The sequence below is a fragment of the Cyclopterus lumpus genome, chromosome 22, assembly GCF_009769545.1.
Source record: "Cyclopterus lumpus isolate fCycLum1 chromosome 22, fCycLum1.pri, whole genome shotgun sequence".
In the NCBI taxonomy this organism is placed as follows: Eukaryota; Metazoa; Chordata; class Actinopteri; order Perciformes; family Cyclopteridae; genus Cyclopterus; species Cyclopterus lumpus.
The window spans coordinates 13,673,253-13,689,814 of record NC_046987.1 but is presented as its reverse complement, the minus strand read 5'-3'; the positions used below and the strand labels follow the sequence as shown (position 1 = coordinate 13,689,814).

Genomic DNA, 16,562 nt, shown 5'->3' with positions numbered 1-16,562 from the left:
ATTACAACCATAACATATGTATAATACTGTTCATGCTGTCACTTATTTATACTTATGCACTATATATGTTGGCTACTTGCTTTATACAGTGTAGCATATTCATTTCGCAATGCTCAAACTGTATTTATCTAGTATATTCATGTCTACCCCATACTGTTTATTACCAATACAGTATATGCATTACTCTGCACTTTATTGCTTTTGAAAAAAAAATGTTGACTCTAAACTACATCTTATTGTCTCAGTACGACAAAGTAGAATCTAATCTAATTTTAGGATGTGTAGTTAAATCAAGTGTTGTACCCATTTTCATTATGCTGTAAGGCATTAATGTTATTTGTACCTCAAGTATGCAAATCAGGGGATCCAATATAACATGAACACCTTGATTCATATAACTTTAAAAAATGGAGGAAAAATTGGCAGTTTTGAATCAACACTTAACTGACCTACATAACTTTTCAAAGGAAATATTATGTGAGACTGCGTTACACACTTTTCCAATATATTTGATCTCATTCATCTATGTGTTTTTATTTGAAATAAACAGAGAACCAGCAAAAAGATCAACTAGAAACAATGCTCAGGGAGTTCAGTACTGAAGACCAGATCCCAGTTCACACCTCAAGATGGGGGTGTTGGATTAGGATGCAACATAGTGTCCTCCTGAAGTCCCAGGGATTTCAGCTCTTTGAACACAAGATAAGCTTGTTGCTTTAGATCTCAAAATGAACTTCCGACGGTCACGGGTTGCTTTGACATGGAACTGCAACCCTTTGACCTTGGAACAAACCCAGATTGGTTCGATACCAGAGAGATTACTGGGAATGAAGTGAAAAAACAAAGCAACTCTGGTGTAATTGCAATCCATAAAACTCATCAGTCACTTGAACTACATACAACCAACTCTGAATCGGTACAGCGGGGTCATGTTTTAGCATCGGTCAGACAAAAGCCCACCATTGTTGTTTGTTATAGCACTTTGCTTGTCTGGCCCCAGTGAGCCTCTAGTGTGGGGGTTTCAAACCATACATGACACATTACTACACATTACACGAGATGGAGTTTAGAAAACAGCATTCCATGACAAGTAATAGTGTAATGAAGCTCTCCTAAAAAACAGGGGGAAAAGTTCCCTTATCATTTTATTAATATTTTTACAATATATATTTAAAAATCAGAAAAACGATCATTGTGGACAATGCACCATCTCAAATGCATTGTACTATATCTCGTAGTTGCATATGAAAGAGGAAGGAACAGAGGGTGCATGGGGGGGGGGGGGGGGGGGGGGGGGGGGGGGGGGGGGGGGGGGGGGGGGGGGGGGGGGGGGGGGGGGGGGGGGATTTAAGTTGCACTATGTGGATGTACAATTACAAATCTGTCAGTATTTCCAGTCTCTGTTTAATGTTGCAATATCATGTCAACAAATGTCTCACCCACAAGACTATATATATTTATAAGTAACTACGTATATATATACACACACACTTTCTTTTATATATACACTTATATATATGTAATATATATAGTTATATCTAAGTATAAATATATATATATATAGTTATATATACATATATATACACACATATATATCTATATATACACACATATATATATTTATATACACACATATATATATGTGACCATATATATATATACGTAAATATACATATATATATACACACACATATAGAGAGAGATATATATCATATATCTATATATATTGATCTATATATATATAGAGAGAGAGTTGTTTATATATATATAACTATATATAGGTATATATAGTTATATATACATATATAGTTATATATAAGTATATATACACACATATATATATATACATATATACTTATATACTTATATATGTATATATAACTATATATAACTATATATATATATATATATATATATATATATATATATATATATATATGGCCATATGGCAATCATTTCCACACAGACACTTTACTTATATGTTGGAGAGGACATGTATCCATTTTACACCGTTAACAATGTATTAGTTGATATTGGGAAGTGAACCGACATGCATTGCTTTGGCATCACTTTTCTCCGACGGAGGCGGGGCCGGCGAAGTCTCCTTCAGCAGTCTCACACCGACCCGCTTGCCAGCTGACAGCTCATGCCCAATTTCCTCTCTTGACTCTGGAAATGACACTGCATGCAAGTAAAAGCAGCACCTGCTATATGTTTACATGCAATCAACACATGTAACATTTTCTCAGGTATACGACGTATGTTTATTACATAAACCAAATCTCTAAATCCTTCATGTGTCCATGAAAACAGCCTGTCTAATCCCATTTGAGTTGCGCTAACTTAGTGTGTGTGGGGGACGGTGAAGGGGCTGGTTTGAAATGATGCCTCGTATTGTACATTTGCCACATGAATGGGTTAATAAAAAATGTACCGACTTATATAAACGTTTTTACTTAGCATTACCATTTGTGCAGCCACCATGACTCCACCATACTCCAATATGTTTGAAAGGGGACGGTGAGGGATGTTCAGTTTTGTTGCAGTCTACAACCTCACTTCTATCCTCCAATTCCTTCAAATGCACTTATGTGCATTTTTTCATCATTTTTGTTTTGTAGCTACTTCATCTGGTCACTTTCTCCTAACTTCTGAGCTGCAACCAAGATATGTGGCTTCCTCACCTGAAGGCAGTGTTTATGGATTTGATTCAGATCTGGAAGATCTTGGAGAAGATGAGAGAGACAGGTTTTGACAAAGACATGGACTCAATGCTAATGTCAACGAAGGCTGAAACACTGATCATGATAATGAGTCATGCAGCAAGGCACAGTATAACAGGGACACAACTTGATGATTTATTAAAACTCATAAATACTCTGTTTGAGGTGCTACCAAGATCAAAATATTTGTTCAACAAGGTCTTTCAAAACAACTCGGACAGTGTGGAGTTTCACTACTACTGCAAAACCTGTAAAGTATATATTGGCACAAAGGGAGACATAAAAGACAAAAACATTGCAGTGTTCAACTTGTTGTGCTTCTATTGAAATCGATCCCATGAACCATTCAAGTTTTTTTGATCAACATACCAATTGCACCTCAAATTCAGACACATTTAGAAACTCCTAAGATTCAAAACAACACGAGCTACAGACACCAAAGGCCTGTAAGTAATTTGGTGCTTTCAGACCATTATGTGATTTGAATTATTTGAAATTATGATGAAATGAAGCCTGACAATAGGACTTGCTTTGGATGGGAGTCTGCTTTGCCTTGGCCAATGGGGGTCAAGTCATATGGCTTGGGTCTGATGGCTGTGGGTGGGGGAGGGGTTGTTTTCTTTCAATATCTCCTCTGAGCCAATAAGCAAGAGTGTTACTGAATGAATCCAATTATTATCTACAAACCATTCCCAGCAACACCTTGCACCAGGCCAATATACTTTCATAAAGGCGATATGGGTTTCCATGCGCAATTATACTAGATTATTATAGAATTATTATAGAAATTACCCATTAATATCATTTTCATACATAGTAACATATTATTTATCATGCAACATTTCCCTTTCATTTCAAATGGAGTGTCTCCGAAGCTACGTAGGTTAGTAGGTTAGTTAGCTCCCCAATATTTGAAATGCACTGTGTCTGATTACCCCATTTCTTCAGAGAGGCTATATTTGTTATGTATATCAAGTTACAGTTTAAAAAATCACAGTGACATTTTAAAATAGGAATTTCAAAATCTTATGTACATTATACTCCAGCAATGTATCCTTTTATAAATTGAATTGAGGCCTTAATATGATGCAATATATGAGTAAATGATGGGCCAATGCCTATCATGGCCTGTGATAACCACACAATGTTGTGTAACAACAAAGTAACAACCCTCTTCTCATATACCATACCGTCTGATCACATAGACCGGCCTCATTCGATTAAAACATAATAAGTGGTCATTGTCTCCAACTCCAGACTGGAAGATAAAAAAGAACGTCGCGTCGCGCAATTACGGTACTGTCCCTTTAAGAAGTTCAGCCCCGTCCGCGAACAACTGTTTTATGCAAATACGACAAGCCGAACGTGCCTTCAGCCAATCAGAGGCGAGCTACAACCGCGGGAGATCCAAATTTCGCGGGACGAAGTTTGGCGCTAAAAAAAAAAAAAGAAGCAGTTGTTCCTCAGCTCCTGTTGTCTGGAACGGAACGGAACGGAACGGAACGGAACGGAACTACAAGAGCCACACACACCGGGTCGGATCCTGCTTCACGTTAACCTGTTTATCTCACGGAGGAAGCTGATCTCAATGAGACGCGGAAGCCTTCTGGTACTGGACTTTAAGATACTCTATTGTAAATATATGATATATATATTTAACCGGCAGTTGTTGTAACCTGTAGAGCTTCCTCTGCACTCTGTGACGGGACAAAGGATAACAACACCGGCTAGTCCGCCGTAATTTACGGAGTCATATTATTAGAAAATACAGCTGAATTGTCCGTTCGTCCCATGCGTTTTGCATTTAATAGATGGATCTCAGCGGTGTGAGTGGCCCCTGAATTATTTTTCTTTTCTTTACGTAAGTGAAGTAACATTCGCAGGGCAGAGACACATATTCACACAAAGCCGATAGCAGCAGCAGCAGCTTGCTGTAACGGGGCATCGACGGAGCGGAGCATCGATCGCTGTGTTTAGCGACCAGCTTGACCAATCCGGTTGAATTGAGTTTACTCGGCAAAAATGATGCGGATGCCGAAAGGCGTCTCTCCGGCATCGGGTCGGCCAGTCGCTGGGCTGTCATGCCCTCAGCAGAAGATAAAGGTGTTGTCCACCGGAGGAGTGAAGACCGAGTTCTTCAGCACCGGGCTGTCCAGCCCGCCGATGAGCACGGTACCGGCAGGCTATTTCACCCAGATCTGCAACACCGCGGCGGCCGAACAAAGAGCCAACAGCCTGTATTCAACCCCCCACGGACCAGAGGCTAAACCCATCAGATCATCCTCCGGGCGACTGCCGGTACATAATCTAACACACACACTACAAAACAAGCGGGCATCACAAATGCACATTTTCTAACAAACTATAATACAAAGTGTGTCCAGTGTGAGGGGGTGTGTGTGTGTGTGGGCGGACTAATTATGGGTTCCTATTGGGATGCATGCATGTGTAGCAGCGTTTGGAGCACGTTCAAATATGTTTTGACGTGATAAGCCACAGAGGGGCCACTGTGACTGCTGCTGGATGTGCATGAATGGTGAAGGGTCCCTTTTGCCTGCCATGTTAAGTGTGACATCTTTTCCCGCAGGCCAGCTGGAGCTAGACACGACCAGAGGCTGTGTGTTTGGTGGTGGTGGGGAGGGGGGGGGGGGGGGGGGGGGGGGGTATCGTTGATAGTGTTAGGGGGCCCCTTGCTTATGAAAAGAAGTGGCCTCCACAGTGGGAGGTGGCAGGGGCAGTTTTTACACAATTAATGACCGTGCTGGTGGCAGACAATAATGTAAACGCAGCATTTTACTGTTCTTTTAACCAGTGTGAACTTAAAACCAGCTCTACTTTGACAAGACGTGTTCCTAAGTCGTGAGTAACACTTGCATTTGGGCAGCTTCTTTTGTGATTACATCCACGTGACAGCTGCTCCGACTGCACCTGTCATTGAGGCAATGCGGGAGCTGTGCAACCTGTTCACATCACTGTCGGAAGACGGTGGAGGTCAGAGGTCGTGACCGCACAACTGGTGGGATTTCCTGCTTATCTTAGAAACACTAACCATCATTCTGGACTGCGTGATTTGTTCCTGTACAAATTGAGCGGCGTAAACAGTACGCTTCCTGTTCCTTAATGAGATAATTGAAAAGCTTTATGATCTCAGAGGATTGGATCACACTCGGCAACGTGTTAGTGCTTCACAGCTGCTGGAGCTTGTTATATTTGGTCTCCTCTCTCTAGCCAGCCAACCAGGCTGTCTTTTAGAGTTAGTGAGTTGTGGGAAGGCTAAAGGGGTAGGCCAGGGTCTTCCAATCTCATGTTAACCTTTTGCCCTTGAAGCCTGTGTTTACTAATAGGTCCTTCAAGAGGATTAGGTGGACATAAGTAAAGTGAGGAATAGGCTACCACCTGGCTTATCATATGCAACGGTGAACATAATTACAGTTCAAGTCTGTATTTTGGGGTGATTTGTACATATCAAAAGTTAGAAGTCACCATGTTGTTTGCTGACTTGGAAATGTGTATTTCCCTGTTTAATCCAGCATTGAGACCTGTTCATGTGACAGATAGTTTGCCTCTAACTTGCCCACGCTAATATAGAGTGTTTGATGTGGGTTGATAGGGTTTATTACACATATGATACAAGGCAATCATCAGCAGATGGTGGCGTGCAGCTGATAGAGAGCCAGACTTGTGTTTTTCTCACTGATAATGGGTGTTGTCCATTCTGTCACTCTGCCGCAAATACAATACACATACATGCGTTTGAATGAGTTTTGTCTGCATTCTTTAGTTATTACAGATTACCACAATTGAGTTAAAGTGGAGTGATGCACTTTTGAGACTGCACAGCAGGTTTCAAGAGTCCCGTGATTATGAAACTCCCTGCGTACATTTCAGTATATTAGATAAACCTTGAGTTCTAGGGGAAAAGCACCATAAAGTCTAAAGAACACATGAGGCTGTGAGTAGGTGATGGCCTTGTATCTTGTTCTACTAAATAAACACAACTAAAGTAATTCCATTTGGTTCCCTTTTATAAAGGAAGGATATTGAAGTTGTTTCATTCCTTCTAACCTGCCTCACAACATTTAGGTTTCCAAGTTGAGGTGAGTTTATGTTTTCAGCTCCAGAGCATCACTGCAGCAGCTGGCGAGGACTAAAAATACATGATCTGGTTTCATATAACCTGTTCACAAATGTTTTTTTAATAATGCGTTACTTTACATTAGCAGCACATGACAAAACAATAGATGCAAGGATGCTGTAATTGATGATTTTTAAAGGGACAAATAAATAAACTATTTCAGGGTCGTCAGTGAACTTGAAGATCGTAGTGATTATTGAGTGTCCTCTTTAGGTGCTTGCAGACACAGCAGCTTCATTTCATGTTCAGTCATGTGTCTTGTGTTTACAGGAAGTGTTGCTTCTTTATGTATAGCGCACTTCCTTCAGCTTAAGCAGTACTACAGTGACAACTGTATTTTCAGCTCAGCTCAGCATGAGAACCAGTAAGAGTTTGTCAAAGTACTGGATATTCCCACACTTTAAAGCTTTCTTGTGGGTTATATGCGGTTGAAAACCCTGAAAAAAAGTTCATGTTTGACTCTTTTAGCTTTAGTTGAGCTTTTCTTATTAATTATGCCGACTGTAGTGAAAGGCAGTGAATCAGTGATTGTCATGAGACTTTTAACTAGGGTGTGTATACTATTGATAATGTCGTGTCACTCTTTCCTTTTGGATTGAAGGAGATGTAAATGTGTTACAGGATCCAGGCCTCCAACCAAAGTCCACGGAAGCCCTTTCTGTCTATGACAGCTGCTTTCTGTCAAATCTCGTCCTCTAAGCAAACAGATGAATGAATTTGTCTGTTTCAGATGCAAAAAGCCACATTTACTCCGACCAAACGTCCACCAGAAACAATGTCCCATTTATTCCCTGCTTATGTTGCATGTGGCATTCCCTGACTTTCACGGAATGTGCGCAATCTGCCAAAGAAACTGCATCAGCATTGATATCAGCTCTATGGATTACTCTTTCTGTCGCTTTTTGGCAAAACAAACTTCTTTCATATAATTTCCAGTGTCGTCTTGCATCACCAGAGATTGTTCCTGGAGCCCCTTTGGTGAGCCCCCCATTCAGACTGTTGACACTCGGGTGGGACATTGTCCATATAGCAAACTTTATGCACTCAACCAAAATCTCTCTGCTTCTCTCTCTTCCCTCTCATTCACCTTGTTTCACCCTGGCCCCAGGCCAGCGATGGCCCTGGAGCAAGTTGTCCTCAATATGGGGGGTTTTGCATTTCAAAGCAGCCGGCTTTTCCACCACCAACCCAAATGGGCAGATCCACCCTCCTCTTTGACCTCTTGAGAGCCACGTTGACAATCAGCAATATAGGCACGGTTTTTCTTTTGACTTTCCCAGGGTGAGGTAGTGAGGGCTTTGTGTACAGAGGAGTAAATATGAGCAGGCATCCTGTAACTTGCCCTTGGCTCGGATGGAATTTGAGTCCTATGCGGCCTGACAGACCAGGTCTGTTGGTTTGAAGAGAGGCCCAACTGCAGAAGTTATTCACGTGATGGACAATTTGTGTGTGAAACTCCACTCTGGAGATTCCACCACAGCAGCGACAGGAATCAGCCAAAGAATGTAGAGCGAACAGAAGAAGCCACGTGCGCTGCATTGGGTGTAACTTGGCAGGCAAGTCTTGGAGATAAAGAGCTAATGGGAGTGTATTTGGCACAGGCCTTTTCCAATTCCTCTCACAGCCACTGACCAAAAAATAGCTGCTTGCTGCACATGCTAACTATAATAATTGCGATGCCCATAATGCCCAGCTTTACTCTTTCATGTGCGCTAACCTTTAGATCCAACCAGCCGGTATTTCTATGACACAAAATAGTGTTTGCGTAATATGGATGACTCACCAGAGAAATCCTTCATGCGAAAAAGGGAGCACCCAAGCGCTTACAGCTGCAGGGTAAAACCGTTGGTTCCCCTCATACAGCACATTTATTTATTTATTTATTCATTTATTTTGCAGGGACAATGCACACCAATCAACAGTTGGACTGTAAGTGAGCCAGAGTTAGCCAGAGAGGCTAATTTCCATCTGCTGTCCCTGGCCAGATGTTTTTAAGGCAGCCTAAAATAACAAAATCTCAAAATAAAAATGGAAATAAAATTCATAGACAAACTGACAACAACATAAATCATCATCGTGCCTGTGGCTGCGACTTTCCAATTATATACCTACCAAGCCTGAAAACTGTAGACACGGTGCACCTTGATCTGTACATTTAGCTCATGGAAGTCCATGTCAAGGCTGCTCCTTCTATTCATTACTTACACTGGGGCTGACAATCAAGTAAAACCAGACAGATCTTCTCTCTGTTTACCTACAGCTGACACAGACTGCTGTAGACACTCCACGCAGTATCTGATTCTTCTCTGTGACCCCTGCTGTTTGGCAGCTACTGTCAGGACTCTGAGCCAACAAGAACCCAGCTTTTAATCCCATAAATAAAAGCTAACAGTCACAGTTTTGTTCAGAGTCACTGCCCTGACCTGTGTGTCTCTCTGTCCTACTGAAGTTATGTATGCTGTGAGGATTAAAAGCCGCCCCGCCAGTAGCACATACACTTGCTGTGCGGCTCCAGATGTCACCAGTCAACAGGTGGAAGTGTCAGGGAGCACACTGGGACAATAGCACCCTTCATTATCCACACACTCGCACAGGCACATGCACACATGGTTACGTCCATTCAGCACTTTTTCTGTCTCTGAAAAAGTCCTTTGCCTAAAACCTATTAGCAAAAGCACTGCAGTGACAAAAAAGAGGGTGACGGTTGCCATGTATTTGTGAGGAGTGTCGGAGGAAAGACGAGTTTGTGAGACTATACAGAGCTGAAAGAATAAGAGAGGACACAATTATAGATGACTGAGGTGAGATCCGAACCAGATGCGGCCAATTACCCAGGAGCCTCAGTAATGCCTCACTAAAATCCCATTCCTGGTTCGATAAATCAGCAAAGTGTGACGAATGAATGCAGGTTGACTGCGAATCCACTCGTCCACGGTTTTGGAATTAACGATTAACTGGCAGTTATTCTGCGTGTTAGGTTGTGGCCTCATTGTGCAACGTGTCATTTTTAAGACAGTTGGTCATTTCTCAATCCTGTGAGGGAGACTGGGTTCATGTGACTTTCACTTTTGTTACATTGGGCCTATGTAGGTCATTGAAAAAATAGTGTTCACGTGAAGATATTATATTGTGGTCCAAAGGGTGTGTGTGTGTGTGCGCGCTTTAGATTGAAGCTGCAAGTCTTACTGTATGATGCATTGTGGTGATAGTGAAGTAATCATGTGTGTGTGTGTGGAGAGCCTGTGCGCTAAGCTGTGGAGGAAACGTAGGGAGGTTTGAGAGGGGGAGGAGAAGTCCTTGAGTAATTCCAGGGATTTCATTTTATTTTGCAGGCAGTGGGACGTTCACCCCCTTTCCCCCCACAAACAAACACACGCACACGCACACACACCCCTCCTGAAGTGCTTGGGAAAGTGTGACGGGGGTGCTTTTGTTCCTGCCCTTGAGGGCTGTTGGCACATTTACGACACTTTTCAACAACCCCCCATTTGGCACTTTTGCCAGCATTGATGTCATTGTTTCATGGATTGGCAGGACGTGCCTCACACACTTCATTCTCATGATATAATTTGTCAAGTAGGATGAAAGTTTGTTTCCAGCAGACCATAATGAAGGGAACAATTCAAATGGGGAATATATTCACTCTATATATTCTTATAATGACAGAATGATTAGATCATAGTGAATGCTGCATAAGAAACTCCCTCTTTGCTCTCATATTTGTATTTGTACTAATGAACATCAACTCTTTCCTCTCCAGGCTAAAAGGAAGCTGGATCTAGAGGACCCTCTTTACCTTCCAGAGTTCCGCACACCAAAAGGCAAAGGCAGCATTACAGCCAGGATACCAAGTCCAAGGAGTGAGTACACTAACGACAGATCAGAGGGTAGATGGATGTGAGAGAGGAGTGTAACGCAGTGGGTTTTGTGCGTCGATACTTGAGCTGCACCAATGTGAGTAGTGGAATCTGCGGTGGCAACATCTCTGTCGTGCTTCTATTCAAGTCAAATCGAGTTGACAGTACAAATAGGGAGAGAGCGTTCAAAGAGAGCCCCGACCTCCAGCAGGAGGCACACTCGGAACGCTGAAACAAAAAAAGCATACGTTGTTATCTTTTGCCGGTTTGAAAGGTTGCATTACAGTAGAAGGATTATTTAAAGTGGCTAAATGTGGGATTTTCTGAACTTGCTCGACTTTTCTAGCTGTTCTAATATTTGCGTTTACCCAACTTAGTCATTATATCCACGATACTGCTGATTATTTACAAAAAAATATATAGTAAATGTTCTGTAAAAGCATCAGTGGTCAACCCTACAATATTGGCACAATATCGATATCAGAGTCATGTTGTGATATTTGATTTTCTTCATATCGTCCAGCCCTATAGGTCAACAGTAGAGTCTAATTAAAATACTAATACAAGCTATATAAAGGACTGTAAGAACAAAGAGGGAAGTCTCAGGAAGTTGTCTAATTACAGTTATTTACAATAGTCCAAAGGAGGGAAGTAGACAAAGTAGTTCTATGGGGGACAAGGTCACAGAGGCTTAAAACGGAGCCCCAACTCTTCAGACCAGTCCAGGAGAAAAGCAATCAAAAAGTCAAATTATTAAACCAATAACAGATTTAAATGTGTTTGGGATGTAAGTTTCGCACACACATAAATGGTCAACATGTGGAAGACAAGGCCAGATTAGAACTACACAGAGCAGACAGTTGCATCAATACATGAGTCTGTCTGTTTCAAATACCATGTGCAATACATTTAAAGACATGTGCTTCTGTGATGTGGTGTCTGGTGGGGAAATGGTGTACAATCAATGAATAGCATCATAAACACAGAATGCTACATGAGTCGCATTCACACAAGAATTAAGATTTTAATTGACTCGTATGATGAACGGTTTGCACCTTTATTATGTTTACTCTGCTGCACATCACTTAATTCTTCACTGTAAATACACGTAACTCTTCACTTTAAACCTATACTTACTTACACTGTTTAAAGTACTGTTACCTGCCTGTCTGTGCACTTTATTTTATATTATATATTCTTAATTCTTGCACTGTGTTGATTGTTGTTAATGTTATTGCACCGCCAGCCGTGACAAATTCCTTGTATGTGAAAACATACTTGGCAATAAAAAGTTCTGATTCTGATTTATCTTCTTATACCTTTTACATTTTTGTGAGGCAACAGCTGTGGGATTTTAAAACATTTTACATTCCTTCACTAAAATATTTTGTGTAAATAGATCTATTGAATTTCAATTTAAATATTCTTTGTTCTGACTTACTTTCACGATTGCTTACTTTTCCTGTTAAATATCTATGTATCTTTGTCAATTATTGCTGCTTTTAGGTCTTACTGTTCCCCTCCTCATGCGCCTTTGTCTGTATCTTTGCCCTCAGCTCCAAAGTCTCCAGGCGAGCGGACACGGTACGACACGTCCTTGGGCCTGCTGACCAAGAAATTTGTGGGTCTGATCGCGGAGTCTCCTGATGGAGTTCTTGACCTCAACTGGGCCACTGAGGTTCTGGAGGTCCAGAAGAGGCGCATCTATGACATCACCAATGTCCTGGAGGGAGTCCAGCTTATCCGAAAGAAGTCCAAGAACAACATCCAGTGGCTGTAAGTACCAGTGGAGGTATTTGAACAGTTTAGATATACAATCCGCTCCATGGACAGACACTGCAACTTAAATCAACACCTGACAAATTAAAATACAAGTCAAAAGGTTGTGTTTATTGAAAAACTGTTGTGTGTTGCTACAACTCAGATTTATTCATTCTTACACTTTGCTCATCTGCCCTCTAATGGCTGGTTGGGGACCCTGCAACAGATCTAGACAACATTAAACAACCTCCACTCTACTGATATTGTCTATTACAATGTGTGTTTTTGAGTAATGACAGCTACAGTTTCTACTGCAATCAGATCCTCACACATTGATTTTTAAAATATGTTCATGTGTGTCTTTGTAGGGTTGGAGACGTATTTGAGGGTGGCGCAGGGGGAGGAGAGAAGGCTTGCTCCCTGAGGAAAGAACTTGGAGAACTGGAGAGAGTAGAAAGATCTCTGGATGAACTGATCCACTCCAGCACCGCACAGCTCAAACAACTCACCGAATATGAAGACAATAAGAGATATCCTTTCCATCCAGTTGTGTTTGCTTGTTTGTTAGTTGGTCTGTGAAAGATAAACATCATTGTCTGGTTGTCTTCTGGGTCTGGTGACACGTGCAAATAGCCACTTCATTTCTGCAGCCGTTGTCCCCCTTGACCACACACTGTACGTTAGGCTATGTGACATATCAGGACATTCGCTCCATCGGCACTCTCCGAGACCAGACAGTCATTGCCGTCAAGGCCCCCGCTGACACCAAACTGGAAGTGCCAGACACGGCTGGGGTGAGAACACAGGATTTCAACTGAAATGAAAACTCTCCATAAGACAAATACATGCAATGTAATTCTGAGTGTCTTTTTTCTATTGTTCTCCTTATAGCAGGGATCATTACAGATCTATTTAAAAAGTAAGAATGGCCCCATTGAAGTCTACCTGTGTCCAGAGGAGGGTCTTGAAGATGCCAGCCCAGTTAAGAGCGCTGTCACCCCTAAAAAGGAGTTCCCTCAACCCCTCGGCCCTCCAACTGCAACCACAATGGCGCCGCCGAACTACTGCATCAAAGAGGAGTCTGCTGAATGTAAGCTGGGTTTTCTGTGGCTTCATGTCCAGTACAGTAGGATTCAGACTTAATACTCTCACTGGGAGCTAATTGGTTGATGGGTCCCTTTATTCTGACAATAAGTTGTGTGTAAAGCCCTGATTGCAACTATGCGCTGGTCATGGAGAGCTACTTAGCTTTTTGGAAGCAGTCAGCTGTAGCTAGGGTGGCTCTGTTTAAAGTCACAACACTACACGGTCACGTAACTCTTTTTTGAAGCACAACAGTTAATCTGATGGTTACAACAAGATTTTTAACGCTCCTGAATCTGTGCAGTCCAGTGAATCGGGTTTTGACAAGGAAGAGGAATACTTGGATTAAAAAGTATTCCTCTTCCTTTCATTCTCCATCAATGATACACTTTAGTGCAGTTTAAAATGCCAAAGCAGTAAATATTAGTTAAAAAACAATATTCATTATAATGTAATTTAATATGGAAATAATTAAAACAACAATTGAACCAAATAAAATTTGAATAAATTGCTAAAATGACTAACTTACTACAAGTATGAATACAAATGTATGCAAATCACAAGGCTAACGTTGAAAAATATAACTTGTAGTAGGATAACAATGCAACTAAACTCAAATATGTTGATAATAATAACAACGTTTAAACATTCAAGAGACATGGCAGGCAAACAATATGAACTTGTGCTTTGTCCTTTTCTTAATCACAGTTAACATATCTACAGCAGCTGAAGCCACCTCCTCTGCTGCAGCCTCCACTCTGCTGGATGTCGAGGGTCTGCTGGGTTTGCCCCCCAGCCTGCTCCAGATGACAGAGGACCAACTGCCTTGTACCTCTTTTGCCTCAGACCCCAACACCCCCTTTGTCAGTTTCTCTCCACCTTTGGACCACGACGATTACCTTTGGAGCCTGGAGGATAGTGAGGGAGTGTCAGATTTCTTCGACACCTATGATCTTGGAGAACTGTTGAAGAGCTGAGGTGTAGATGTGGGCAGGAGGACATTTGGGGAGATTATGGGGGTAAATATTTAATTCAATGCCATCTCGAGGTAGGAAATAATACACTATAAAGCCATAACTCTTAGTTTTTACCATGCCTGTTTTAATGTTAATGATTTCAAAGGAGGATTCTCCCCCCCCCTTGTTTTATTGTAACAAAGTAAAAATAATTTGTACATAACACTGATGGTACTGGAAGGTTGGTGTTTAAAAAGCAGGCACTGTTTTTGATCATTCACATTTTCAGATTGCGCTACAAACAGAAAACATGTAATAACTCTTACAAACACAGTAGTTATTGTGCATATCACATCCCCAAGCAACACAATCTGTTGCATTGGGTTCAGTGTGACAACTCAGGAATTGTTTTCTTTCTTGTTTCCAAAGTCTAAATATGTTGTGCCACTCTTTGGCCCACAGGGGGCAGCCTTGTATTATGTCAGCTTTAACTGCCGTGCAGCTTTACAAGATTCAATCACTGGAATTAGTGTAAACTAAAGCCCATCAAGAACTCACAGGGTGGGTTTTTAAGACCGTACCTGTCTTCAACACTGACCAAATTAAGCTTAAGCATCTCCAGCTTCAGTACAGTTTCGTGTGAAATCTGATTTTGAGCTCATGTTTTTTGCTCATGTTGCTTCTGTCTGATAAGGTTTTCTCTTTCCTGCCTTGAGCTTTTTGTCAGGCCTTGCACCTGTTTGGTTCTGCATTGTGTGCCAACATGTGAAAGGTAGCTTCTGACACCAGAAAGTGGACCCAGATCCAGAGTTAATGACTCATAATAAGTACTTTGTTAACACACACACACACACACACACACACACACACACACACTCTGACTGAGCAAGAGAGTCGCTCTTGTTGTTTTGGCAGCTTTATTTTGAATCCAGGTGCTCCTTTATGGATAAGAGTTTGCTCATTTTGATTTAAATTGTTTGATTCAGTGGTGTGAAACTACTATTGTATTTCTGAGGAAATAACCAAAATAAATTAAATGCAGCATCTGTGTTGCAGATGTGGGGGTTAATTGATGTAATTAATGTTTACTTAGAGTATAGATTAGTTTTTTCTCTGGTTCAAAAATGAATGAAGTCTGTTGATCTAGCAGCAACAGAAACAAAAAGGTATTTGTACCTTTTACTGTTAAAATGTCAAGCCCATGAATGCTTCCCCACATGCGGTGGTGCAACCCTTTTAAATGTCAAAGACAAAGTCAGAGTAGCTGCGACTTGTATCTTTATTTTTCGAAGCGTTCTAGACATTTGGAAATTTGAATTTCATACTGATGTATTTTTGGCTTTCCCTCTACACTGCGGAGATAAGCTAACTGTCCTGTCCTAACGAAACTTGAAAATGTGTGTTTGTGTGTGTATTTGACAGCTTGGGAAATTGGTGTCATGGTGTGTTTGTGTGTGAGATTTTACAATGTAGATTAGAGAATGTGAATTCAGAATTTTTAGGTTTATTATTATTATTATTATTATTTTCAATGAGCATTATTTTTATGGTATTTGTACATAATTTGTTTTGTATTTATACCTATTTTTTTCTGAATTTTTTTAAAGTCTTTTTTACAGAAGACTAAACTGTTCTTGTATGACATGCGGCACTTAATATTTTGTAATATTGTGTGGTCTGTTTGAAATGATTAAATAAATACTGAAGCCATAGTTTACACTTGGAACTGTCCTCCATTTTTACTGTACTCGTCATCTCAGGAACCTTTTCTTCATAGCAAAGTCAATGCAGAATTCAACTTCACACATCGTTGCTATCCTTTTTTCTCCCACCAAGTCTATAACAATGTATTCCTTAATATGACCTGACTTGCTGTAAAATTCATTATAATAAGGGATTTTGTCTTCAAGATGCATAGTAAGAACCCAGGGGGTCAAATCAAAGACTACTCTCTCAAACCAGTGAGGACATGGACCTAATAAGAGGTGACATTTCCAGAGGAGAGAGAATCAGTTGACATGAAGAACGACAATAAGACCATAAGAGC

General features: G+C 41.0%; 1 protein-coding gene across 3 annotated transcripts; it reads left to right on the top strand.

Moving 5' to 3' along the window:
• Positions 1-4,146: 4,146 nt before the first annotated feature.
• e2f2 (E2F transcription factor 2) lies at positions 4,147-16,232 on the top strand. 3 transcript variants are annotated; one of them, XM_034525128.1, is made up of 8 exons: positions 4,208-4,332; positions 4,590-5,021; positions 10,619-10,718; positions 12,272-12,491; positions 12,845-13,006; positions 13,156-13,270; positions 13,368-13,566; positions 14,268-16,232. In XM_034525128.1, exons 2-8 carry the CDS (start codon positions 4,746-4,748, stop codon positions 14,534-14,536), a joined length of 1,341 nt encoding a protein of 446 aa, XP_034381019.1. In that variant the 5' UTR covers positions 4,208-4,332; positions 4,590-4,745; the 3' UTR covers positions 14,537-16,232. The 3 variants fall into 3 exon arrangements, with proteins under 3 accessions (XP_034381018.1, XP_034381019.1, XP_034381020.1); XM_034525127.1 differs by having other exon boundaries at positions 4,147-5,021; XM_034525129.1 differs by having other exon boundaries at positions 4,219-5,021; positions 13,371-13,566.
• The last annotated feature ends 330 nt before the right edge of the window (positions 16,233-16,562 follow it).